Source organism: Lissotriton helveticus, chromosome 7, assembly GCF_964261635.1.
Source record: "Lissotriton helveticus chromosome 7, aLisHel1.1, whole genome shotgun sequence".
Taxonomy (NCBI): Eukaryota; Metazoa; Chordata; class Amphibia; order Caudata; family Salamandridae; genus Lissotriton; species Lissotriton helveticus.
Window position 1 is genome coordinate 1,929,569,632 of NC_136068.1, and position 26,274 is coordinate 1,929,595,905.

Here is a 26,274-nt window from a genome sequence, read left to right on the forward strand (position 1 = left end):
TGGCGGACAGATCTCAGGCGGTCGCCTTGGGACAATTCGAGTCAACGGAGCTGTCCCTTCCATGTGGGGTACCCCAAGGTTCATCCCTGAGTCCGACACTCTTCAATATCTATGTGTCGGACCTCGCAAACACCATCAAAGCGCATGGGATGAACCTTACCTCATATGCTGACGACACCCAGTTGATCTTGACGGTCAGGGATGATGGGGAAGCAGTGGCAGAAAGTTTTAAGGCAGGACTGCTGGCTATCGGACGATGGATGTCCGGAAGCCGCCTAAAGCTGAACTCTGAAAAAACAGAGGTGGTAGTGTTTGGTCGCCTTAATCCTAGCTGGTCCCCGGCATGGTGGCCACCATCCTTTGGAGCCGTGCCTAAACCAACTGCGAAGGTGAGAAACCTAGGTGTCACCTTCGACGATAACTTGAATTTTATGGCTCATGCCAACCAGACGACCTCGGCAGCTTTTTATAAACTACGCCTGGTAAGAAAGATCCTACCATTTCTCCCTGACTCTGTGGGTAGAACCTTGATAAGTGCCCTTGTTTTGTCGGCACTAGACTATTGTAATGGCTTGTTTGCCAACGCTCAAATTAGAGTTATTAAAAAAATGCAACTTGTACAGAACGCGGCGGCCAGGCTACTCTCAGGTGTTCCGAGATTTAAGCCAATAACGAACACCCTGAGAGATCTTCACTGGCTGCCTGTAAAAAATCGAATAAAGTTTAAAACCTTGTGCATTGTATATAAAACACTACACCAACAGGCCCCACAATTTCTGAGAGATCATCTTATCCCATATCAGCCTTCTCGGCCACTTCGGTCCGCTAAGATGAACGATCTGGTAGTACCACGCACTAGATTGGTTAACTGGGGAGACAGACGCTTCTTGGTGGCTGCCCCGAAATTGTGGAACACACTCCCGCAAACCATAAGATCCAGCCCTAATTTGCTTGTATTCAGGAAGCAGCTGAAAACATGGCTGTTTAACCTCTAGAGTCCAGAAGCCAAAGTTAGGAGAGCCTGCAGTTTACAGCGCCGAGACGCCTCCGGGCATTTGTTCGCGCTATACTAAATGTTAAAAAATAAATAAATAAATAAATAAATATCCACACAGAAGTGTTTGGTAAATATGTGTGGTGTTAACCCGATAGCACCTTTACATATGTCTGCCATGGAGATGTTCCCTAAAATGCACATAGGATCTGCCTTCTTGCTAGTGGAATGTTCTCAATGCATTACATGTATGCTTAGCCTCAACACAGCACATCTATATACACACATCAATCCATCCGGTGAGCCCACTCTTGGAGAAAGGAACGCCTGTAGGAGGCCATCCATGTAGATTTAGTTCTACCAATGTAGTAGATCAGCGCTCTTTTGACAACAAGAGAGGGCAAAGCCACGGGTTCTCGGTGCAGGAAGAAAATATGCAACTCAATTGTGTGCTTTCCATGACACGACTTTTTGATGACATTTTGGGTTTGTTCTTAAGATCACTCAGCCGTTATGTAATTGAATATAGGGTTCCTCCACTGTTAATGCCTGCAACTCACCGATTATCCTGAGAGAGGTGACAGCAACAAGACAGGCTGCCTTCAAGTATGACAATGGCACATCACAAGCATATAGTGGCCCGAAAGGAAGACCGATTAGTCTTGCTACTGCTATGTTCAAGTGCCTCATTGGTGCTGGAGGAGTTCTTACAAGAATCACCCTCCAAAGGCCTTGTCTACAGGCATTTTAAAAAGAGATGAATGTTGTGTGTGCAGGTTACTACTGCAGCTAAATGTAAACATGGTAGTGCATTCAATCTAGTTTTTTGCAGATGTGTAAGAGAACAGCTGATATCTTGCACAGAAGCCTTGAGAGGCATTGATGTCTATGCTGGCTGTGGTGTGGAGTCAGTATATTTGGCCTCAGCGGAAACGTTTTGTGAGGATGTGAACCAAAATTTCCAACAGCATCGAGTACCAAACTGTCTTGCCCAATTTTGGTGCTGCCAAAATGAGGGTCACGAATTCCTGCCTCATCTTCCACTTAACGTATGGGATCAGAGGCAGTGATAGAAAGGAGCGGGCAAATTTCCCTGACCAGTTCATCCTCAGTGCACTGTCCCTTGACTGTGGGACTGGGTAGCTGGAGAGGACATTTTTCATTTTACAAAAGACAAACAGACCAACTGTGGAAGTACCCCACTGACAAACGTATCCTGAAGCCCTAGCGGATTCATCTTCCATTCCTGGACGTGTTGATTTGCCCCTTCTAGCAGGTCTGCAAAGTGGGTCTCCACCTTTGGCAGATGGTCAAAGACTTGCTCACGTGTGGGCAACTAGATCGAAGGGAGGGAGAGAAGAGAAGTCCTAAGACAGGCCACCATTCTACTATCTTCCAGGGGCATCCAAATATATTGGAGTAGACACCTCACTCACTTATCGTGACATGCTTCATCATCAGTGCCCATCCACACCCTGGTAGGGGGGTACCACCAGGGCGGACTCAACCAAAAAATCATTCTTTGGGAGTTCTGAGATAAAACTGAGCTGGATGATGCAGGGATCCAGAAGGAAAGTATTTGTGAAGGGTTCCGAAAACTACCTTGCAATATACCCAAAGTAAAATTCTTTATTGGTGATGTACTGAAGGTATGGGTAAAACATATAGTACAAGGTTCTAGTTGAGATTCTACATCTCAATTAACCTTGGTTATTAGGGTGCCAACATGTTTTGGCTCGTGCAATGAGTCCTAACGAATCTTATGCCTTCTTCAGGGCTAGATGTGTATCCCTGCGTAAAAACTATACACTCTTTCTCTGTAGCAGCGATCTGAGCAGCATGAAACCATAGGTATACAGGCGGTCCCAGTACCTTGACACAAGTGTGACTAGAGAATGGCACCCAGCACCAGATACGCATAGTCAGAACAACCCCTAATTAGGGTATTATACAGTGACAGAGTTTAGTCTCAGGTCCTTAGACCTCATATATACACAGAGAACGAATGTGTAGTTCTTACCTAAATACTTACAGGATAGACTGACTCCTACTTTCCTAAAAGATTCTTGAGGTCTCAGTCAGCCCATCTGCTATGTATTCCTTTTACCAGATGAAAGAAATGGGTCAGTTCGGCCTGCTCAGTACTAGCAGCCGAATATTGGAATGATCTCCCAGTGTCTCTCAGATGTATCCCTAACTTTAAGACCTTTCGTAAACAACTGAAAACTCTCCTATTCAAAGACTAAGCTGTGTTGCCCTCCCTTCTGCTGTAGGGCTAGCACCGGAACACTCTAGACGTAGCCATGCGCTCTACAAATTCTAATATTCAATTATTCATAAAACAAGGAATTCAGGGTCTGGAATCGAAGATCTCGTAGACAAGGCTGACTTTACTACTAGAGGAATAGCCATCTATTATTAACAAGGTGGGGGCAGCAAGGTGGACGCAAGATAGTGCACCTGAAGAAATAAATGCACGCATCTGCAGGTGCCTATACCAAGATCATAGCATGGTGAGGAGGATGCAACTGCTGCTTACAGAATGCGCCCGTGCAGTAACCTGACAGACAAAAGACAAGTCTGGAGTTACAAAATGGACTATGAGCCGGTGCATAGTGGAAGGTACGAGAAGAGACTGTGTATAATAGCTCCCTAAAAGAGAGTGTCCTGCACATGTCCTTTATTGAGACACTGCCCTGAGGACACACTTCCTGTTTGATGATACACTTCCTGCTAAAGTCATGCATAAATAAGGCTCACTTCACATTCTGCTACACGGAATCATCCTTCTGTCTCGCTCATGCTCTACCTGGTGGAGTTTGGCTGGATTTTGCTTTCCAGAAGTTAACTGTGTTTTCAAGACTGATTTGAAAACTGGAGTGAGACAAGGCTCTGTTAATGGCAGCATTCTTGGGGTCTGCTCAAGTGTTGTATTCTATAAAGCACTTATAGAGCGTGTAGTTACCCATAGGGATCCCATTGCTGATAGTGCGGCATAGACTCGTTAAGGAGATTTAAAGGGACCGATTCTGGAAGAGCCAAATCCTTAACAGTTTTTGGAAAAGAAGTTCCATTTTGGCAGATCGCAGAGAATGGGGAGGGTATTCCACAATTTGGCGACATTGTATGCACAGGAATTCCCTCCTTATTTTTCCCACCTGCCATAGGTACTTTGGCCAAAAGTGCGCTGGAGGATCACAAAGTTTTCTCAGGGAGATAGGAGGATAACAATGAGCGGGAGATCAGAGGCCCTTTGTCAAGGAGCACCCTCTGGACAATACAAAGTGATGTAAATGGAATCCTCTCGGCCACCAAGAGCTAATGAAAAGAGTTCAGGGCTTGTCGGGCGGATTGATGTCTGGAAGTGTTGTACACTGTCCGAGCGGCGGAATGTATGGCTGTTGTTGGGGCAGGTCGGAGACCTAGACAGCTCGGCCAGCCCAAACTCATGGAAGAGTTAGGATTGTTGCCAAGGATCATAAGCTCCGTTTTGTCTCCATTGAGTTTAAGACAGGAGTTATTCATCCAGCTGACAACTTTCTCTAAACAAGGGTCTAATAAGGGGGACAGGGTGTCTTGCTTCTGAGTAAGAGAGAAGACCAATTGTGTATTATCTGCGTGAGAGATTATCGGGATGTCTGCAAGTGGCCGCATTTTAGGGGGGAGGGTATCTGGCGAACAGCCTTTATCAAAGGCCTGAAAAGTCATTTTGTTCGCGGAAGGACTTAAGCCAGGAAAGGGCTGTTCCAGAGATTCTAGAACTCTGCAATCGGTCAGTGAGAATGTCATGACGTACAGTGTCAAATGCTGAGCTGATATCCAGGAGGATAATCGCTGCGGAGCCTACTCGATCTCGCAGCCCTTTGGCTTCTTCTACCACGACCAGAAGAGCAGTCTCTGTGTCACGGTAGGGTGGAAATCCAGTCTGGATAGAGTGCAGAATATCATGATCCTCTAAGAATTCCAACAAAATTAAGTTGACATGTTTTTCCAAAATGTTACTTATCCCAGGGAGAATACCAGACAACCTGAGCCCTTCTTTAAGGCGTTACCGGCCAACAACAGTCTCTTGTAGATCTGCAGGTAACTTCCCCCATCTTGGTACTTGCACATGTTCAGTGCTTGAACAAGTTTTTAATTGTACATTTTCTCTCTTGCAAGACGTGCACTTGAGAGAGTCTGGACTCTCATGCCCAGGGCAGTGCCTCCCAGTAAGTGCTATATTGTTGTGGCCGACCCCTCCAGCTTGTCAGCACCTTCTGTATAAAGTGGGATGAGTGAATTAAACACTAGCCATTGGCCTGTGCTGTTGCTTGAAGGTCATGAGTTTAAATCTTTCACAAGCGAACTAAGCTATCAATCCATCCAGGATTGGTAAACCAATTACCATTAAATTGGGTAATAGTAAAACCAGTTATTTTCATTACTGTAAGACAGCAAAATAATGGTTTGAAGTGCCAAATAAAAACATGTTGTTATCAGGGTTATTCTATTGTGTGACTGAGACCTTGATAAATGCCTACCTGGTCCTATGTGTCCCTTACAGCACCCACAAAAACATGTGATCCTACTCTAACAAATGACATCGCCTATCAAGAAACAGGTTAGTCTAAACCCAAATCATAGTTGTAAAATGTGCAAATGCCATCTGAGTCCAGTTTCAACTCTAGGCTCGAGTAGGAGAGCAGTGGAAACTAAGCACCAGTGGAAATGACTGTCTAAATCAATTCTGCAAGAAAAACAAGAGATAAAACAACTTTTTTCCATAGTTACTCTCATTTGCTGCGCAAGTGTAATAAACCGGTGCAAAAGCTCAAAGCGTATGTCCGTTTTACACCCATTACTACCATGTGGCTGTGACTGAACCTGGCAGAACTCAAAGGAGAACACAAAATCAGGGGGTCTAAAAAATCACCATGGACTGAACTTTGACTCAAAGTACACTACTGACAGCGAGCGGGATAATGAGGCTTGGTAGAGGGAATCAGGAGCGTTTTCACCGGCTTGAGGTTGTTGTTCAGAGCCTAAGTAGGCTAGTGCTTGCGCAAATGTTCCTCGCGAGGAGAGGACATGGGTACTGCATTGCATGCCAAACAATTCAATAGTGGACATGTGTTCATAAGTGAAGTGAGTGTATCCAGAGTTTAATGATCCCCTAGTGACCATGATTAGAACAGAGGACCAGGTTGCTCTGCACCTACTGCCCGGCCCCTTGAAAGGAGAATCAGCTCAATCCTTCTGGACTTTCAGGTGCTTCAAAATATCTGTCTTTCACATAAAGCTCCTGCTACACACGTCTCAGGGAATGAACTTCTCAACCACGTGCAGTCTCCCATGATTTTCAAGATCCATCTTTCAAACAAAGCTTTTCTCACATTCATTGCAGGGAAAAGGATTCACTTGAGTGTGGATTTTGAGGTGATAATTAAGTTGTTTCCTCACTTTTTTCACACTTTGTACAGGTGAAGAGCTTCTTGTCTGTGTGGATTTTCTGGTGAAGCTGAAGAACAGATTTCCGAGAGTAATGCTTCCCACACTTGCTACACGAAAATGGCCTCTCACCTGTGTGACACCTCTGGTGCCGTTCAAAATGAAACTTTCGAGTGAAGCTTTTCCCACACTCATTGCAGACAAAGGGCCTCACTTCCGAGTGGACAACAAGGTGGCGCTGTAGCTGGCTCTTAAGAGTGAAGCTCTTATCGCACTCAGTACAGCCAAAGGGATGCAGTGTCCCATGAACTCTCAAATGCTGCAGAAGAGTTGCCTTCTGAGTAAAGCTCTTCTCACACTCGGGGCAGGAAAATGGCTTTTCACCTTTGTGGATGTTCTCGTGAATCAGAAGAGCAGATTTCAAAGTAAACCGCTTCCCGCACTTGGTGCAAGAAAACGGCTTCTCGCCCCGGTGACTTCTCTGGTGATGTTCAAGATAATACTTTCGAGGGAAGCTTTTCCCACACTCGCTGCAGGAAAAAGGTCTGATTCCTGAGTGGACTTGGTTGTGGCGCTGAAGCTGGCTCTTTAGAACAAAGCTCTTGCCACACTCAGGACAGGCAAAGGGATGCACTCCCCCATGGACCCTCAAATGCTGCTGAAGAGTTATATTTTGAGTAAAACTCTTGTTACATTCAGTGCAGGAAAATGGCTTCTCCCCCGTGTGAGTCATCTCGTGATTCTTAAGATGCGTCTTTTGAGTAAAACTCTTGTCACATTCAGTGCAGGAAAATGGCCTCTCCCCTGTGTGAATCCTCTGGTGACACTTGAGATGTTTCTTTTGAAAAAAGCTCTTGTCACACTGACTGCAGGGAAAGAGTCTCTGTTTTTCATTGCATTTTTGGTGTTCTTTAAGACTGACCCTCGTCCACTGAGTGCTTGCCAAGGAGTCTTTCCTATTCTTATTTAATCTCTCTGGGTTATCTTCAGCGTCTTCTGCAAAATAAAAGAAAGTTCAAATGTCATACATGAAAATGTGTCACATGCTATGCAAACAGTACATTAGTGAACAACAAATATCAAGTTTCCATTGATTAGCAGATACTAAGAAATTGAGTGACAGACAAGCTTTAGGTAGTTCTGGGACAGGTAAAAAATAAGGTTTTCCTGTTGCAGAAAAGTTCTGTAGTCTTGACCTGGGTAATCCAGCCCAAATGAGCTCTTGGAATGTGGTGAAGGATTTCTTCAAAGGAACAGCCAAGAAAGTTTGCATAAATGGCTTCTTCAAACGTATCATTTTTACAATGTTTTACTGGGGGAACATCGTTTACAACGAAACTTTTACCACGCACTACCATTACAACGCAGGAATTACAACGAATAATAATCTCGTGAAAGTCGTTGTAACGATTTTCGCTGGAGGGCGCTGTTGAATAGGGAATAGTTTAATTTTCTATCCAACACCTTCCCTATTATCCATGGGGACTGGAGTTGGAATAGAAAATTAAACTATTCCACTATCCAGCGCCCCCCAACGCAAGTCATTGTAATGACTTGCGTTGTAATACCTGCGTTATAAAGGCATGCGTGGTAAAAGCATGCGTTGAAACGTCATACATCCTATTACTGAACCTTTCACCAATCCCAAACACGATGGGATGAAGGAGATTTGAAATGTATAAGTCAGCCCCCGTGGTCTTTCTCTACCTGCATACAATGTACTTTCTCAGTGAGGGACATCGTCCTTGGGCGACACCATTTCTCCACTCACAAGTGCAGCTATTGCTACGCAATGGCTTGCAGAATGTTACGCTGTACCCAGTACGAGACTAGTAGAATGATCAATGTTAACCCCAATCCTTTCATGTCCACCTCCCATGGCATCAGGTGGCCCAATAACTCTGAACACGTTAACACCATTAACTCATAATACCCCTTCACACCAAGGCAGTGTCTGCCATCTGGCTGAGAGTTGGCACAGTGAAAGGCTGGCATTTAGAGGTCCAGGGAGGATGCAATGTGCCCTCAATATCCTCCACACTTCAGAAATAAGCTAAAAATGCATCTATGTAAAACACATTTACCAGGGAACTCCCAGCTCCTTCCAACTCCAGAAGTGAATGAAACAAACTCCCCCCTTGCCCATCCGTCCACCTCCTTCTGTACCAATAGCTTCTCCTTCAACACATGAACGCACTCAAGAAATTCTAATGTGTGCATGCACGTAGATGTCGGAAAGGACACAGAACATGTTCATTGTCACGTGGAGGGGGCTCTCTTGCCACCATGGATCTCCTCGGATCCCAAGCTGATAAGTTCCATTTATTCACCTTTGCCCCCGCCGGCACCCTCGAATCCGTTCGTCTGGCGACAGCCGAAGCCATCAAAGTCCTCCTCCTCTTTGAAACGAAATGAAATAATCTCGTGCCCTGTCACGAAGAAACATATGTATAATGTTACAAATTGACGACATTAGAAGGGTCAATTTCAACGGCATCAAACATATTCATATATAATGGGGTTCAATGAGAGAAAAGCTTCTAATTCTAGCGGAAGGCCTGACTGGCAGATGGCGGCGCCTTACTACTGTGTGGCCCTGGAGACATCTGCATCTTCTTCCTGGAAGGTGGGAGTCAGTTGTCTGTTGAATCTTCAGTGGGAACATTTTCACTAACCCCTAGATTCATCAAAGTCCCGTTTTGCGAGTCCTTAATAGCGATTATTAAGGAATCGCTATTAAGGACTTGCAAAACGGGATTCATGTAGAAATTGCATAAAGAAATGCGATTCCTACATCTTCCTTATTTGCGATTAGCAAATTGCTAATCGCAAATAAGGATGCGATTTCAAGGGTGCAGGGGTGTCCAAAGGACACCCTGTAGCACCCCTGAAATGAAAATGTACACACGTGTTGCGCACACACATGTCCAAAGGACATGTGTGTGTGCAACATGCAACTTAGAAAAATGCACTGAAGTGCATTTTTCTAAGTTTTCGCTATTTACCACAAAGTTACAATTCGTGGTAAATAGCGGACAAAAATTGCAAATTCGCAAATTAAAAATGGTTAATGAATTGCATTTAAGGAATCTCAAATAGAGATTCCTTAAATGCAATTCCTCGCAAAAATGCGAATTCTATAATAGCGATTTTTGCATTTGGGATGATGAATCCCAAATGCAAAAATTGCGCTCGCAAAGGGCCACATTCTCAGAATCCGGCCCTTTGCGAGCCGATTTCACATTGATGAATCTAGGTGATAATCCCTTTACACCATAGGGTCCTATTTGATACTGAGCAGGCAGGCTGCCCCAGTCATAGTCTCGCTTTTGGGACCTTATAAGTATTTTGTTATGCGGCACAATATCCTTGGTGCACATCATCAACCGTTGCATGGCTAAACACTTATAAGGTCCCAAAGACAAGACCTATTGGCTATGCCAATGCTTGTTACAATGGCGTTGAGTACCTTGGTGTCTGTATTAGAGAGGATCCATTGTGTGATGGGCCAAGATGTGGGAGAAAAGAATTTCTCTGTTTGCAGACAACGTTCTGCTATATGCGTCGAAACCCGAGCGGACTATATCCAGAAAACTGAATGTGTTTCTGGGTATATAATAAAGTTTGAAAAATCCCGCATATACCCTCTTATACGAGGATTATCGAGATTGCCAAGGGACTGACAAATTCTTATTGCACTTGAGGGCTTTAGATACCTGGGCACTTATGTAACAAGAAATATAAATGTGTTCTTTGACCAAATCCCGTACACATTGCTTGCCTATATCGAGAGTGATGCCTACCACTGGTGGACTCTGCCGCTGTCACTTCTGGGCAGAGCGGCCATTTTTAGGGTGGTGTCCATGCCCAGGTTTCTGTGTGCGCTCCAGATCACTCCTTGCCGCATCCCAAAGGAATTCGTAATGAGGCTGGAAGCTGAGAGCAGGCTGTTATTATGGGAAGGGGGCCCCCCTATTGATACAAACAAATGGAGTAGGTGAGTATATGATGGTGGACGGTCTATTTGACATCAAGAAATATTATTGAGCCACACAGCTGGCAACTATGAACAACTGGGTATCCGCAGCTCAAGAAGCAACTACGGTTAGGATAGACAGGTATGCAAAGGGCATAAGCGGCTATGCAGCAGCATTATACAGAAACAGACGTCGAAGAAATACACCTACCTACACACAGATGGTGATATCCATTTGGAAAGAATTGACAGCCTACTTGGGATGTGAGGGGATAGTGAGATTTTGGCAGAAGTGGGCAAGTTAGAACCTTCACCAAGTGGGGCCCAACTGGTAATACTAAAATGGGAGGTTTATGGGGGAAAAGAGGAACCGTGCCACTAGAAACTCTCTGAAAGGAGTATCAGTTGGCGGAGACAGAAGCATAGGAGTATTCGTGGGCCGTCTTTGTTTTTCTGTGCACTGATCTGTACCTGTCTGTCTGCGTATACTCTGAAACTCACCTCATCATTGCGAGAAAATATTACTGAAGAAGGGCTAATCTTGCCACTTTTTTAGTGTAACATCTCTAAGAAAAAAAATGTACTCAACCATTTCATTTTTTTTTTTAGATAAGCTGGAGTAACGAAACTGTAATATTTTTGGAAAACCTTTCAATCATAACCAAAACCACTCACCTCACTGACGGTGTCTGCGCGTGTGTTCATTAAACAGTTAATTGTTCCCCCAGAAAGTTATGTGGAATTCACGCTAACACTGGATTGTGGTTCCAATATGTTCATCTCGTTCGCGTTGCAGTGCCTCTGCTAGTATATTCGATTGTTGATTTTCAGGACATTTTCGGTGGTTTTAATAATTCCAACGTTTTACAGTCTCTTGAACGCCAACGCTTTCAAATGACTGAACGTTTAAATATAATAAATAGAGTAGAAGGCCATGCACGGTACTTATATGTGTGTGTTTACATGTGTGGAGCACTCACCTAGCTTGCGGTCGTCAGTGTGTGTTTATGCAACTGCACAAAGCACCTACGGGTCCACTGCGCCATTGTGTAGGATAGTACCAGCCCTGCAGTGTCAAACCACACCTTACATTACACCCTGACACTGACACCTTAAGAGAGACTGATATCTCTAGAAATGTCCGCTGAGATCAGTCAATATTTCCATGAGACGTGTTGCTAGGGTGACTAGACGTCCCCTTTTTCCCAGGACGGTCCCCGTTTTTTGGAGAAGTGTCCCCATGTCCCGACACTTGTCTCCAAGTGACTCAAATGTCCCTGTTTTCAAACAGTGTCCTGTTTAAACACACAAATGTCCCTGTTTTTCATTGGCTGCCCTTCGGCAATTAAGCATTCCGCAGTTTACCTCCCATGCTTTTCTGTCAGGAGCAACTAAGCAATATTAGTGAGTTGTACTTTACGTGGTGCTGAAGCGCAGCTATAGAAACGAGCATTGATAAAGCTAGTAAATCTGGCGTTTGCTAGCCTATGAGGTTTTATTGATTTTTGGCAAATATATGCTATAGTCATTAAAAGTGTAAATGTAATAAAAAGTACTAATGCTGCTGCGTAAAGGAGAGGGGTGCCAATAAAAGACCTCAGATTTGTTGTCTGTAATGATTCATCTCGGTCTCTGGAGGGAGCTGTAATTGTAGTCATTTTTCTATGTCTATGACAGCTGTCAAAAAGTCCTACTTTTATGTCGATGGCTACAGCAAACCGTAGTCCTACTTCTATGTCAATGACCTGTCCCGGTTTTTTGTTTTGAGAATCTGGTCACCCTACGCGTTGCGATCTGTGTGGTATATGAGTGTGTGCTATATGAGCACACAGTGTCCGGTGTGGTCTGCAGCACAAGAAAGGGGGTTGATTGCTTCGGGCCCGCTCACGCACGAACATAGACATAATGTCATTTCACAAGTGTGAATACATGCATGAAATAACAGCAGAGCGACGGAGACGAGCAATCACACTCTGTATCTCGCAAACTAAGCACTGCCTATAAGCCCCTTTCAATTATCCTGTAAGTCTGTTGTGTACAGTTACAGAACAGGTGGCAGGCTCTCATGCTTCCAACATTTATTATGTAGAACTCTATGTGCCAATCCAAGCAAAGTTAGATGGCTAATGGGTGCCACCTGAGGGTTGTAGGCAAGTAGCCAGCTGAATTAAATGAGTGTGTCTATTTATCTAGAAGTTAGACCATTTTCCAAATAAAGACAACATGCCACCAATAAAGAAAGAGTCAATGGTCAGCTGAGAGAAGGGTCCTCTACGCAGTTCATCAGAGCACTACTTCCCAGCAGAGCCTTGGAGCAGGGCCCCTAACTGGTCCATTTCTGTGCCATATTTGGAGATTGATCTAGTATCCACATCCCAGCCACTCTTCAGCACACCCTTCTTGTAATTATTATGGGAAATGCCTTTGTCTGTAAACAACATTTTAAACATAAATCAATACATTTTACACTTTGCGAGGTTTCTGAAGTTTCTCTTATTTTGGCTGAGGTGAAGTATAACCCACCCAGCCCTCATCTGGTGATGATTTGCTGTTTCAGAAATTCCCACTTGCAAAGGACAAGACTTCGTGCAGAACAAGATAACTGATTGCTCATGCCTAACACTCACAGTCTCAGGTAGGTGGTTTCAGTGGTTGAGTCATGCCTTGCAAAGAGCAGCTTCTGAGTGGTGTTAAACATCCAATGCCCATCATGCCCTTGAGCAGAATCTGGAATATTTTCTGACGACTGCAAAGTGTTGCTAAAATTGCTTAAACAAAAAATAAATGAGGGGTGGGAGGCACGATGGAGACTCACTAAGGCGCCGGGTGTGGTCCTAGGCTAGATCGAAAAGAATCCATGGTAGTGCCGGGGCACAGTGGCATGATAACACTCCCCAAGGTGGTCCAAAGAACAGATGAGCGCATAGAACCAACTGCATTACCCATTGAGCAGCTGAAAACAGTAGGTGCCAAACAGCGTACACCTCCAGGATTAGGATATGGCAAGTGGAGTCCGTGGGTGGGGGGATGCAACTCTCCTGCAGCCTGTTGCAGGCAGACAGGCTCGCTCCATGGCATAGGTACCAGATGGAGGAGCACCGTACAATTCTTCTGGGGCTGGGGTCTGAAGCAAAGACCTGGGCGCAACTTGCGTTAGAGCCACAAAGCGTGCCTGATTGGAAGAAGCCAGAGATCTGCCCAGATCGTAATTTTCGCAAGACCGGTGAAGCTGTTGCCTCCTTGGGTGAGATGGCTGTTGTTTCCATTTCCCCGGTAATCTACTCGAAAAAGAGACAACCCATAATGAAACTGGAGGGAATAAATGACTATGTGTAGACAGTGTTTTCTAAACAATAAATATCGATTATAGCTGGGAAGAGTTGCACCCAAAGCACGAGTTTTGCCAGCCTCTTTGCAAGTGTAAAGTTTATTTACAAAAAAAAACCACCCTTTATAAGTGCCAGCCTCCAAGTGGAGTGCAATCCGCAGGGGTGATTTGATGAGTAGCTCATACAGCCGACACGTCCTGGCATATTAAACAGGACAGCTTACTTCGAGGATCTAAAGTAGTTGGGGGCTGGGAGGGGGCAGAGAAAACGCATCTGGGGCGGAGGTGCAGTGGTGCTTGTTCCACAGCAGTATTTCAGGAGCCGCTAATTGCATCTTAAACCGCCAAGCCTCCACCGAGAGTGACATCACATGCTTTTGGGGTGCGGTCCCAATCAGTGAACATGGACTGTTATTAGGAAGGTGGTCATGGGTGGCGAAACGGGTGAATGATTTAAAAGATAATGACAGCTACCCTCCCGAGGAGGGCGACTCGAGGTGTACTTTACTCTCCCCAAAAAAGCGTCTGGTTCTTTGAATTTCCCTGGTTAGCGCGCGGGGTGTTGTAGTGCAGTTGTGCTCAACCTAGCAGTGGCTGAACACAGGCCCTGTATCCCCTGCGGTGTGGGGGGCCAAGCTGTAAGGGGTTTTCCACACTCACAAGCAAACAAACGCGGTACGTGGCGGGCGGCGGCGGCGGCAAATATCACAGAAATAAAATTCAAAGGCTGTAGGCTGTACTTACCACAAATACGGACCCTGGCTTGCACGCCTCAGTTCGACGTCCATTGCCTGCGCACGCACTGCTGCCCACATGTACGCCTACGAAGGGGAGAGAGCTCATTGGAGTCTTTCCCCTCTGACCCGGTCGCGCACGCACGTGCGTGTAGCGTGAGTGCGCTGCAGGCAGCAGTTGTACGCAAGTGAGCTTGCTTGCGCTTCAAACAGGGGCAGTGCGCGCGGCACTGGTGGCCCGTTGAAGCTGCCTTCATAATTTAATTGAGAACACTGACTGACACTACTGTGAGTGTCCTCAAATAAATTATAAAGGCCTCCGCAACGAGCCACCAGTGAGCATGGCTGCCGCCCTAAAAGAGCGCCGCCTGGGGCGGTCCGCCCCCCTCGCCCTCACCTAGCTACGCCGGTGCCAAAAAGGGTTTCCCGGCGCCGGAGCGGACATGAGTTAGAGCTAGCAGGTCCTGCAGGTGATCTTACTGATCAAACAACCAGGTTTTGAGGTTTCTGCGAAAGCGGATATAGTCAGTTTCTTTACGTATGCTGGGTGGGAGTGTGTTCCAGATGGATGGGCCCAAAAAAGAGAAAGATCTTCCTCCCATTCTGGAAAGTTTGATCCTAGGCACAAAAAAGTTACCTAGCATTTCAGATCTTAGACAGCGGGAAGGTTTGTAAGGGCGAACTAAGGCCTGAAGGTAGTGAGGAGCTGTGCCTGCCTTTATTTTGAACATGTAGCTCAGGGCTTTGAACTTGATCCGGTTCTCCACCCTGAGCCAATGTAGTTCTCGGAGATACCCAGAGATACTAAAGGTCTTAGGAACTTTACAAAGTAGCCTAGCAGCTGAGTTCTGAATTAGCTGCAGTCTACGGACTACGGCTTTGTTTGATCCCAGGTATAGAATGTTGCCGTAGTCAAGTCTTGATGTGATAAGTGCGTGAACGACAGTCTTTTGAGTGCAGACGGGCAACATCCATATGATTTTCTTAAGCATTTCAGAATGGTAAAGCAGAGTGCCGTCACTTTGACTGTATGTTGGTGCATAGACAGTGTATCGTCAATAATGACGCCCAGGTTCCGAAGGTGACTAATAGGTTTAGGGAGGTTACCCATTTGAGTGGGCCAGTGAGAAAGTTTCCAAAGGTCTTTCTGTTTGCCCAAGATAAGGACCTCGGTCTTCTCACCATTGAGTTTCAACTGGTTCTTTGTCATCCAGTTGGAAATATTACTGAGACCTAATTTTAGATCAGAGGGTGCCAAGGGATTGGAGTTAGTGAGGGAGAAAATAATTTGCGAGTCGTCTGCATAAGTAAAAAGAGTTAGTCCAGCTTGGTCTGCTATATCCGCTAGAGGTCTAACATAAAGGTTATATAGTAGCGGACTAAGAATCGAGCCCTGGGGTACTCGGTGCGGTGCAGTGTAGATTTGGGAGCGGGATGTGGTTGACATAATTTGAAAAGTGCGACTGTCCAAGAAGGAAATGATCCAATCAAGTGCCGAACCTCATATACCTGAGTTTTTTAAGGTATGCACCAGCAGTTTGTGCGAGATGGTATCGAAAGCCGCACTAAGGTCTAATAGAACTAGTGCGACTGTCTGACCTTCATCTAAGAGTAGACGGAGTTTCTCTGTGACTCCCAGTAATGCTGTCTCAGTAGCCTGCTCGAAAGCCGGACTGAGAAGGGAGAAGAGAGTTGTTATTTTCAGTGAATTGTGAGAGTAGTGAGTGGACGTGTCTTACCAGTATTTTGTAGAAGGTTGGTAAGAGAGAAATGGGTCTGTAATTAGCCAGGACCTCGGGGTCGGCCATAGGCTTGTTGTTTGTACAGGCCCAAAAATACGGCGCCCCTAGCATGTTGTCTTTTTAGACCAACTCCCCTGGAGTTGTGAGGTTGGAGTATAAGGGCAACCACAGTAGGGCATGTGTCTGCAGATGCGCTGCCAGTCTGAGACTGCCTCTGGTGCCGAAGCCACCCCAACAAAATTGAGAGCATCTGCCACATGTCCAAGTCGCTAAAATAGTACCCGTACACCTTTTTCTTATGCTTTGCTCAATTAAGCGTCAATGAATTATTGAAACTGTGACATTTATGTTTATACAGCCATTGAAGCCTGCCTCGACTCCAAGCGAGCAGTTCAGTGGCTGCCACGTGTAGCATCCGTAGAGCCATACTTACTCTGCTGATGTTTTATTAGATGCTTCCAGAGCAGGGCCATCCATCGGGCGAGCCTGCTGCGTTTGACTGTATCTCTTTTTTTTTAGCAGATCAGAAATACATGGCACAACCAGAGCCGCAGTCTGAATGCGTTTCCCTAGCACGTTTGTTTACAAACGATGACAGCCCACAGATCCTGCAGGCGACTGGATCATAAATCTGTATTATACTTTACATTTCTTTGGTTACACGTCTCAGGTGTGATACATTCAATAAGAGAGTCATATCAGATTTAACAAGTGGGTCAGCGATCACGACAAGCTGTCGGCGTTGTGCGAAAAATATAGTGTGTCCCAGCTAATGAAGGAGACTGTGTAACGTCGCAAGTGAGAGATCCAATCCCCGTGGACGGGGCCAAAAGTGGACAGGGCGGTAACAAGGAAGCCCCCTTTTCAACCGCGAGCCTGCGTTTTGCATGGAGGATGAGACCAAACGAATGAAAAAGATGGGCGGGGCTTCAACTCCGCCTCTGAAAGCTTCAGAATCCGTAATGATTCCAAGAAGCCCTCGCATGGCAACGCCAGACGAGACCTAAAAAAGGAGTCATGGACAAAGGGAGTGAGGAGAAACTGCTTGTAAAGACCAAAGAGAAAGAACGAAAAGTCAGAAGTACAGAGCTGGTGACCGGGGAAGGAGGAAGACCACGAGACCGGTGCAGGACTTGATAAGACCAGTGACTTGGTGGGAAGGAGGGCACGTAAGGGGTTTGCGGTGGCAGTAATATAACAGTGATTTGTAGAGCACTCCATCCCCGCGACCCTGGGCTCTCGCTTTACTCACGTGGTCGCACTAACTAGAGAGCACGGCAGTGGACACAACACCCTTCCAGGGACCGCCCTCCTTTTCTGTCCCATGCGCTCCATCCCGCCTCCGCACTGAGCTCCTCTGTCCCATATTACTACTGAAGTAACAGGTAAGTATGGACTATCAGAGGCTGGAGAAGCTGCAATGCTGCCATGACACCTGTTTTTAGATGTGGAGCATAGAAATTTAGGATATTGCTTTAGAGGTGAAAAGGACTAAACTTTTCTTATGGAAAATATCTCTCCGAGTCTTTACTGGAGAAGTGTCTACTATGGATCCTGTATCTTGTTACCTGCTATTGCCTTGTGCATAAAAATGTTAAATTTTAATTTAGTGTTTTCCTATCTGGCTTGAGGGCGGGAGTCAGCCTTCCAGTCTCGGAGTTCTACACTCAACTCTAGCTTTGACCTCAACCAACAAGCCTGCCGTGTCTGGACGGGTGATTATGGAAGCGTATTCCAGTAGAGAGGATTGGGGTGGGTCCAGCACCCTACCGCCCTAATGTCATAACTAAATCTCCTGCTGTGCAGTGCCAAAATAAGGTCCATGTTGTCTCTTGTGATAAGAGGTACAAACTAGGGTCAAACACAGCATGAATGTTTAGGACCTGCACATCAGGAGACTTGCAGATACTCAAGGAGTCAGTCACTCTTGGGTGTGTTGCAGATGAACTGCTTGAGTGGTCAGGTTGGGGGGCTTGTGCTACTGTGCATTTGTAGTTTAGGGGGCGGGGCTAGCTGGCAGAGCAGGAGTGGCCTCAGGCACAGCTGGAACATAGAACAACAGAGACTGGTAAAAAACCATAATGTGGACTGGAACCTGGCCAGTGTGGAACTCATGACCTTCCCAAGCGTCCCACCCATGAACGATTACAACTCCACATGTTCAGCCAGTACCTCTGGCCACCAACACCTCGGCCAGCTAATGGCGACGCAAACCCACTCGCTGCATGGAAAACCCCAAGGCTGAGGTGAGATAAAGGTGGAGCCGGCCAGCTAACTAACAGCACAGCACCACAGAACTTTCAAACTGAAACCATCTGTTCCCACCTCACTACACAGTGCTGTAGATGCTGCGGACGGTGCGCTTAGTGACTGACGGTCTCTCACTTAGCCTGGGAACTGGTAGCCAGGCATGGGAAACCTTGGCAGCTACTTCCAGCAGTCACCAGCTCCTTCATCACATATCCTTTCCAACACCAATTCAAGTGAACGGTCTGTCTGGCTGCAGGGACAAGGGAGCATTATGCAGACAGACTTAAGTGCTTTTGCTTAAAAGACTTAAGTGCTTTTGCTTAACAACACGTATGGCTCCGACTACGTCATCAGACACTGCAGACCACCAGCACCAGGACGCGCGTCCCTGCTTGAGCTTATAGGAGTGAGAAGCAGAGTCGAGCTGGTGTTTAGGGCCATTCATCCACGAGACCCGGTTCCCGAGGGCAGTAGCAGGTACCAAGCGGGTGCTTGATGCTGAGGGCGGTGTGCCAATTGCGTCACCACCCCCTCCCGAGGTCTATGGTGTGATAGAATCTCACCTGTCAAGTGCATTTTAATTTTTGCGTGGCCTCCAAAATTGCGAGTACCTATCATTTTGTTGCACTTTTTTTGACATAACTTTTTACTTTCACGTCCTTTGGTAGGGTGGGCCTTAGCGTGTCCATACCGCCGGGGTTTAGTACACCATAAGTCCTGACGAATGCCAGGTAAATTAACACCAACATTGGCAGAAACATGTTGACCAGCACGTAAATTTATAGGAAACAAGCCATTCAATCTAATTGGCTCAGTTTTCCTACACATATTTTAATATGTCTTATTGATCAGGCAATAAAGGATTTTTTTGATACAATTAAGACATTTTTAACCTCACCACTTACACTTCCTTTATTCACCTATATAACCACCTAGCCACTCACAACTTCACATTACCCGCTCCGCAGTAAATTTGGCGTTGAAGCACACTGGGGTGGCACTCGGCCACTCCCAGTGGGGCCCAATGATGAAGCATGTCACCGACTAGGTCGGTGAGTGAGGGCTTTCTATAACACCAAATGGGTGTTGTTTTTCTCTTAGTGCTCTGAATCTCGCCTTCCCGATGAGCTACGAACACTCTTTTGTTGTTGTTTTTGTTTAGGGCCAATATGCAGGGCCTGGTGGTCTGGTCTGACAGGTCAGTGTGTAGGCTGTTTTTGGGTCTGTTTTAGGGTCTGCTGGGCCGGTTGTTACTGTTATTCAGTCTCCCATACCTTGCAAAACACTTATACAACATGTCTATACAAGTTCAACACTGCCCTAATTTGCAGACATGGGCCACTTTTTGAGGAATCTCATTCACTAGTGGGGGCCACTTTTATTTTGGTGCACAGGCCTATTTTCTGTCCCACTCCGGCGCTGGGGATCAGGGGATTGATTTTCCTTTGTTATGTAAAGAGGAACACGCTTTATGCACATATTCAAGTGTACCCTGGAGAGCAAAAACAATGGCATCTACACCAAGAAAGGAGTTTTCCCAGTTACAAGAAATCCTGAAGTGGAAATGAAGATTATCAGAAGACACATGGGATGAGAAATAGAAGAAAAGCCCAACTTGACTAAATATGACATAATACACACGCTTGCCAGGGGTGGGTCATGGGGTTTCGTCACTGTGCACTTCTCCAGTCTGCAAGCAACGCATACTTACCCAAGGGTCCACTGGTGCACTCGTCTGTCTGACTGTCATCATGGCTGATAGAATGGGCCTCTTCCTCCTCCTTTATAGTAATGGCAATGATTTCACACCCTGGTGTACAAAGACAAATGAGGTGTAAAATTACCACATACAGCAAGGCATTGTTTAATTGATTTAATTTAATTTAATTGCAGGTTTATATAGCGCTAGGAATCGACTCCCGGAGGAGTATCTCCACGCTTCGACCGCTGGGGAACCCGTCCTGGCTCACCCTGAGAGATGGTCACTGATGGGTATCTCTAAGGTGCGACCAAGCATCCCCGGCGGTCTAGGGGGGGCCGTTGTGAAGATGAGGCAAGCTGATGCCCAGAGTTGCCGAGAGTGGTCTCTGACTAGAGTAGGCACCGAGGCGAGAATTATCGAGTCCGCTGACCCTGGTCCACGACCCTGCCGCGCCGGGAATCGAACCCTGGTCCCGGGCCGTCCTCTGCTTACGGGTCTGCCGCCTCTAACCAGTGAGCCACACTTCTCCGCTCAACAGAAGGCCGGAGTTAGTGTTACACCTGAGGTCGTGGGAAGGATAGCGGGTGTCGCGTCTGGAGGTACAAATGTTAGAAGAACAGTCTACGGCTACGCAAAGGGTCAGCAGGGGTTAGGGTCGGGAAGGGGCTCCACACTCTCTCCATTGCGGAATCCCTCACAGGAGGTTTGTAAAAGTAAACTTGGTCATTTTGAAACACAAATGTGCTAAAGCAGAGTCTCCACAAAGGGCTCGTCATGACCTCATGTCATTTGAGAACCACCCCTCACTCAGCCCTGGGTGCAGAGGGAATGCCCTAATTAGGAGATATTCACAATCTATCTAGAGTCAAAATAACACAGTTATTGGAAAAAACCAATGAAAGGCACCATTACAAGTGGCTGCAGTTTTAAGGTGCAAACTCAGAAACTGCTGATTATCTTGAGTCCCACACCTCAAAAAGGAGAACTGCAAGCAAATTCTTACTTAACTCACTCAGTGCGGGGTATGAAAACTGGGTGCCAACTTCTGCGTTTAGCAGATTTTGGGCTGGCTTCTAATCTCAATTTAGGAGCAGGCAAGCGTTACTGCTTGAGAAGGATTGGCATACTACTTCTTACGAGGGCCAAGTCACTTAAAATATATTAAGACACTAAGGGCCACCTGTTCGTAGCTTTTTCTCAGTCGCAATCAGCACGATTTGCAGAAATAAACCATTTGTGATCGGTAAAAAGCACTTTTCTATGTGACAAACCACTTGTAATGGTATATATGAATGTTTTTGCGACCACAATGTGGTCGCAAAACAGTTGCTTTTTACCACCAAATTTAATTTGGTGGTAACCCATTCCCAAACAGGAAGGGGTCCTCTTTATGAATGTATGCAACAACATTTTTTTAACAGCAGGCAATGGTTGTACAGACCATTGCCTGCTTTTAAAAAATGAAAGGAAAACTTTTCTCTTTTATTTTTTTTTTTAACCACATGCCATTTTCCTTTAAGGAAACGGGCTGCTTTAAAAAAAAAAAACATTGCTTTATTTAAAAGCAAACACAGACATGGTGGTCTGCTGACCCCAGCAGGCCACCATCCCTGTGTTTTTAACGATTCCCAATGGGTCGCAAATTGAGGCCTACCTCAAAAGTATTAATGAGGCAGGTCAACTGTGACCCATTGGGAATCGCAAACAGTGTAAAACACAATGGGGCATACGTAGGTAGGCGTTTGCGATTTGCAAACGCCGAAATTCGGCAAATTTCGGCGTTCGCAAACGGTGCTTTGGTATGTAGGTGCACATTAGCAAAATAAGGAATCGCAAAAATTGCGATTCCTTATTTTGCTCAAGCATTTAAGGAATCGCAATTTTGCGATTCCTTAAATGCTATGTAGGAGTGAATTGTAAAATGTGATTTTGGCTTAAGGAATCGCAAAATACCACCTACTCCAAGTAGATGGTATTTTGCGATTCCCTTTCTAAATGCAATTTGTTTTAAAATTCAAAGTGCCATGTGGCGCACAGACATGCCCTTAGGGCATGTATGTGCACCACTTGTATTTAGAGGCACATTCCAGGGGTGCAACAGGTGTCCTTCGGACACCCTGGCACCCTTGGAATTGCGATTCTCAAATTGCGATTTTCTCATAGAACCTAGGGTGTCCATCTGTGGTCCCCGGGTGTCCATGCGTGGTCTTTGGGTGTCCATGTCTGGTTCTTGGGTGTCTATGCGTGGCTCTCGGGTGTCCATGTGTGGCTCCCGGGTGTCCATGCGTGGTTCTCGGGTCTCCATGCGTGGCTCGCGGGTGTCCATGCGTGGCTCGCGGGTGTCCAGGCGTGGCTCTCGGGTGTCCATCTGTGGTCCCCGGGTGTCCATGCGTGGTCTTTGGGTGTCCATGTCTGGTTCTTGGGTGTCTATGCGTGGCTCTCGGGTGTCCATGTGTGGCTCCCGGGTGTCCATGCGTGGCTCTCGGGTGTCCATGCGTGGTTCCCGGGTGTCCATGCGTGGTTCCCGGGTGTCCATGCGTGGCTCTCGGGTGTCCATGTGTGGCTCTCGGGTGTCCATGCGTGGTTCCCGGGTGTCCATGCGTGGCTCTCGGGTGTCCATGCGTGGTTCTCGGGTGTCCATGCGTGGCTCTCGGGTGTCCATGTGTGGCTCTCGGGTGTCCATGCGTGGTTCCCGGGTGTCCATCTGTGGTCCCCGGGTGTCTGTCTGTGGTTCCCAAGTATCCCTGCATGGTTCCCAGGTGTCCATGCGTGGGTACCGGGTGTCCTTGCATGGTTCGTGGGTGTCCATGCGTGGTTCTCGGGTGTCCATGCGTGGTTCTCGGGTGCACATGCGTGGTTCCCGGGTGCCTGCGCATGATTCAAGAGTATCCCTGCATGGTTCCCGGGTGTCCATGCATGTCTCCTTTCTGAAGAGCTGAATTGGTGAGCCTTCCAGCACCAGCACAGAATCGCCTTAACCAAATCATATTTGCTCATACTGTGTGTTGCTGTTGGTCATAACTTTGTTGACCAATAGGAAACAAGCACATTTCTGGCTCTGTGCATGAGATCTCGGGTCTGGAAAGGTCCTTTCCATAAATGGGGTGCCCAAAATCTACAACATGCTTATTTCCTAAACAAAATGTCCATAAATCCACACAAAATGCCATTCAGTAAAAATATTCCACAGCATCACATCACAAAAAGAACATTTGACAAGGCAGACACAGACCACACCAAAACACAACTCTTAAGTGCATTATAATCCTCGCGGTTAATGCTAACTTTGGTTTGGCTTTATCAAAACATGTCGTTTTTGGTGTCAAACACTTTGAAATACCACCGCCCTCCCCTCCCCCCACCAGTTCTGGCGGCAGGGGTAGCATTCCACCCTTCTAGAGGCAGAAGACAATAACACACTTACTTACCCGGTAATAGTTTAAAAGAGCCCCAGCATCACAAAATGGATGCTGCTGCCACAGACACGAGTCTGACCTCCTGCTGCTGGACGAAACACCAGCAGCGGAGGCTGGACAATAGGTTTCCTGTCAGGGGAGGTGCTAGCACCTCCCCAGACAGGCTTTAGTGTATTGGGGCAGGGTAGGTTGCATTCAGTGAATGCTTTTCAGATAGTGCCTGGGGCATACAAGGTGTCCCTGTGCATACCCCAGTTCAAACCGGTTGCTGGGGCACTCAGCCCCAGCTCTAGCGCGAAACTGGACAAAGGGGATGGGGTGTAACCACCCCCTCCCCAGGTCCTCCCATAGGTGGGACCCTAGAGTTAGTCCAACCCCTAAACTTGGTATAAGTATAGGAACCCAGTCACTAAGACTTTAGATTACCCTGGACGAAACTCTGATACAGAAATCTTGGAGCTTCGACATTCCATATTGACTGGAAGATGGAAGAAATCTCTCTTGGGGTCAAGGAGTGACTCCCCTGTTCAAACAGGCTCCAAAGAAGCATCTTGCCAGTCTGCATTTTCAAGGCTCCCACCAGATCCCGAAGAATCTGCGACACAGGACACGGACTTCCAGACATCTCCGAGGCTGACACGAGTCGCCAGCAAAGCTGAGACCTGTAGCTATCACGAGAGACGTGGGACCAGAACTCCTGGACATCCTGCACATTTGCTAGTGCATCGACTTCCAGCGCTTTACCGAAGATGTGCATTGGGCTACTTGTAGTCCAAGCCCTGAGCACCTTTTGCATCGAAGATTGTGGGCCTACACTCCAAGAGTGTTCCGTGGGACCGCTTTCAGCATTTCAGCTCGAGGCTCCTTCGCGATCCCTAGTCCGTCGACTGGTTGGTCCCCCCGAAGGACAATCCTTTGTTTCGTGGGCTTCCTTGGTTGCTCCAAATGTGCCCTGACTCCCCTCCAAAGGGTGACTCCCTCAGACCTTGCTGGTCTATTCCGATGCCAATCTTATCATCTTGTGCTGTTGGCAAGGCTTGTTGTGTCCAATCCGGATACCTATGCTGCAGTGCTCGACATCCTTCGTGGTCATCGTCGACGCCTCCTGGTCCTCGTGGCTGAAGAGTCAAGCTTCACCTGCATCACTTGAAAGCACCCGACATCGGCTGGCATCCTCTTGTCGCCATCCTGGTCACTGGCTAGTGACCCAGACGCTGCCCCCTCTGCTTTCAGGTTCTTCAGATCTCCGATCCACCCTTGGATCCATCCAGACACTTTTCTCCTGGTCGCCTGCAGCACTTCTTTGCAGCTCGCTATTGGACACGACGGCGAAACCTGACACGAAAAGACACCTATGCACCCGGCTTCCCTGGGTGAGGTAACACGAGTACTTCGGTGTTCCTGTGGGTCTTGACTCTCGAAGTGTCTAGTACTGAAGGGGTTTTACCGTAGTCCACTCTTAAGTGTCCTTAATCTCTAAACGTGCAACTTTAACTTTCTTCATAGAAGTCAATGGTGATTCACGGCTGTGTTTAGACACTGCACGCGTCCCCGTGGGTCTCCTGCGTCCCTACCTTGGGTCGTTCCTGGTTGCCCCAGCGGTTCTACAGGCCCTAGGCCTTGTCTCTATGCTTAGAGCGGTACTTATACCACTTTCTTAGTATATGGTTAGTGTGGCCCCTAGGGCAAAACATATAGGGCCAGATGTAGGAGCCTAAATACCGGTCGGTAACGGCTGATTTCGGCCGTTACCAACCGGTATTTAAGAATTGGCATGTAGGGGCATTTATTTTACAGAATCGGTAAATTTACCGAATCGGTAAATTTACCTATGCTGTAAAATACCGAATCGGTAATTTTACCGATTCGGTAAATCCAAATGTAGGTGGGACTCTTCAGAGTCCCAAAGGCCATACAGATTCGGTATTTTACCACCCAATTCAATTGGGCATGTCTGGGTGCCACATGGCACACATGCCTGTATTTGGGGTGCTAGAGGGTGTCAAAGTGACACCCCCTGCACCCTGGCAGGAATCTGTATTTACCGATTTGGTAATTACCGAATCGGTATTTCCCATTGATTCCTATGGGCTTCACAGCCCATAGGAATCAATAGGAAATACCGATTCGGTATTTACCGAATCGGTAAATACCGAATATTAAAGATTCGGTATTTCAATTTGTAGAAATACCTACATCTCCCCCCTTCATATTTACCGATTCATAAATACCGAATCGGTAAAATTCGGTATTTATGAATCGGTAAGTACGAATTACCTACATCTAGCCCATAATGTGCTAATTTACTGTTTGCTATTTAAGTTCCTGTATTGTACTTTTGCCTCTAGCCTCATAAAGAGACTAGAGGGGTGTGATTTAGAATAAATACATATATGTTATATATATATATACCTGGTGTGGTTCTCCTTTCATTTGATTATTCAAGGGATTATAGACTGGTAAAACAAGCTGCATTACATTCCTTCAAGACTTAGCCTGAATGCTGCTCTCCACAGCTACCACTAGGATAGCTTTCTATAAAGGTTGTCTTTGAACCTACCATCAATAAGGGTCGTTTGGACTGGTGCAAGGTGCCCACTAGTGGACATCATATGCCAGGCCAAATTCTCACAACAAACAAATGTAATCTCGGATGCCCATGTAAAGAGTTTTGCAGCCCTCAAGCTTGGAAAGGAGGATGG

At 46.5% G+C, this 26,274-nt stretch overlaps 1 protein-coding gene across 1 annotated transcript in view; it reads right to left on the reverse strand.

Moving 5' to 3' along the window:
- Nucleotides 1–1,405: 1,405 nt before the first annotated feature.
- The window catches only part of LOC144770915 (uncharacterized), a 61,779-nt gene continuing 36,910 nt past the window's right edge, over nt 1,406–26,274 (reverse strand). The window contains exons 3-5 of the mRNA XM_078655731.1: nt 20,166–20,264; nt 8,755–8,853; nt 1,406–7,420 (exon numbers count right to left, since the gene is read on the reverse strand). Of these exons, the coding sequence (XP_078511857.1) occupies nt 6,420–7,420; nt 8,755–8,853; nt 20,166–20,264 (1,199 nt within the window). The 3' untranslated portion in view covers nt 1,406–6,419. The remainder of the gene's footprint in view (nt 7,421–8,754; nt 8,854–20,165; nt 20,265–26,274) is intronic.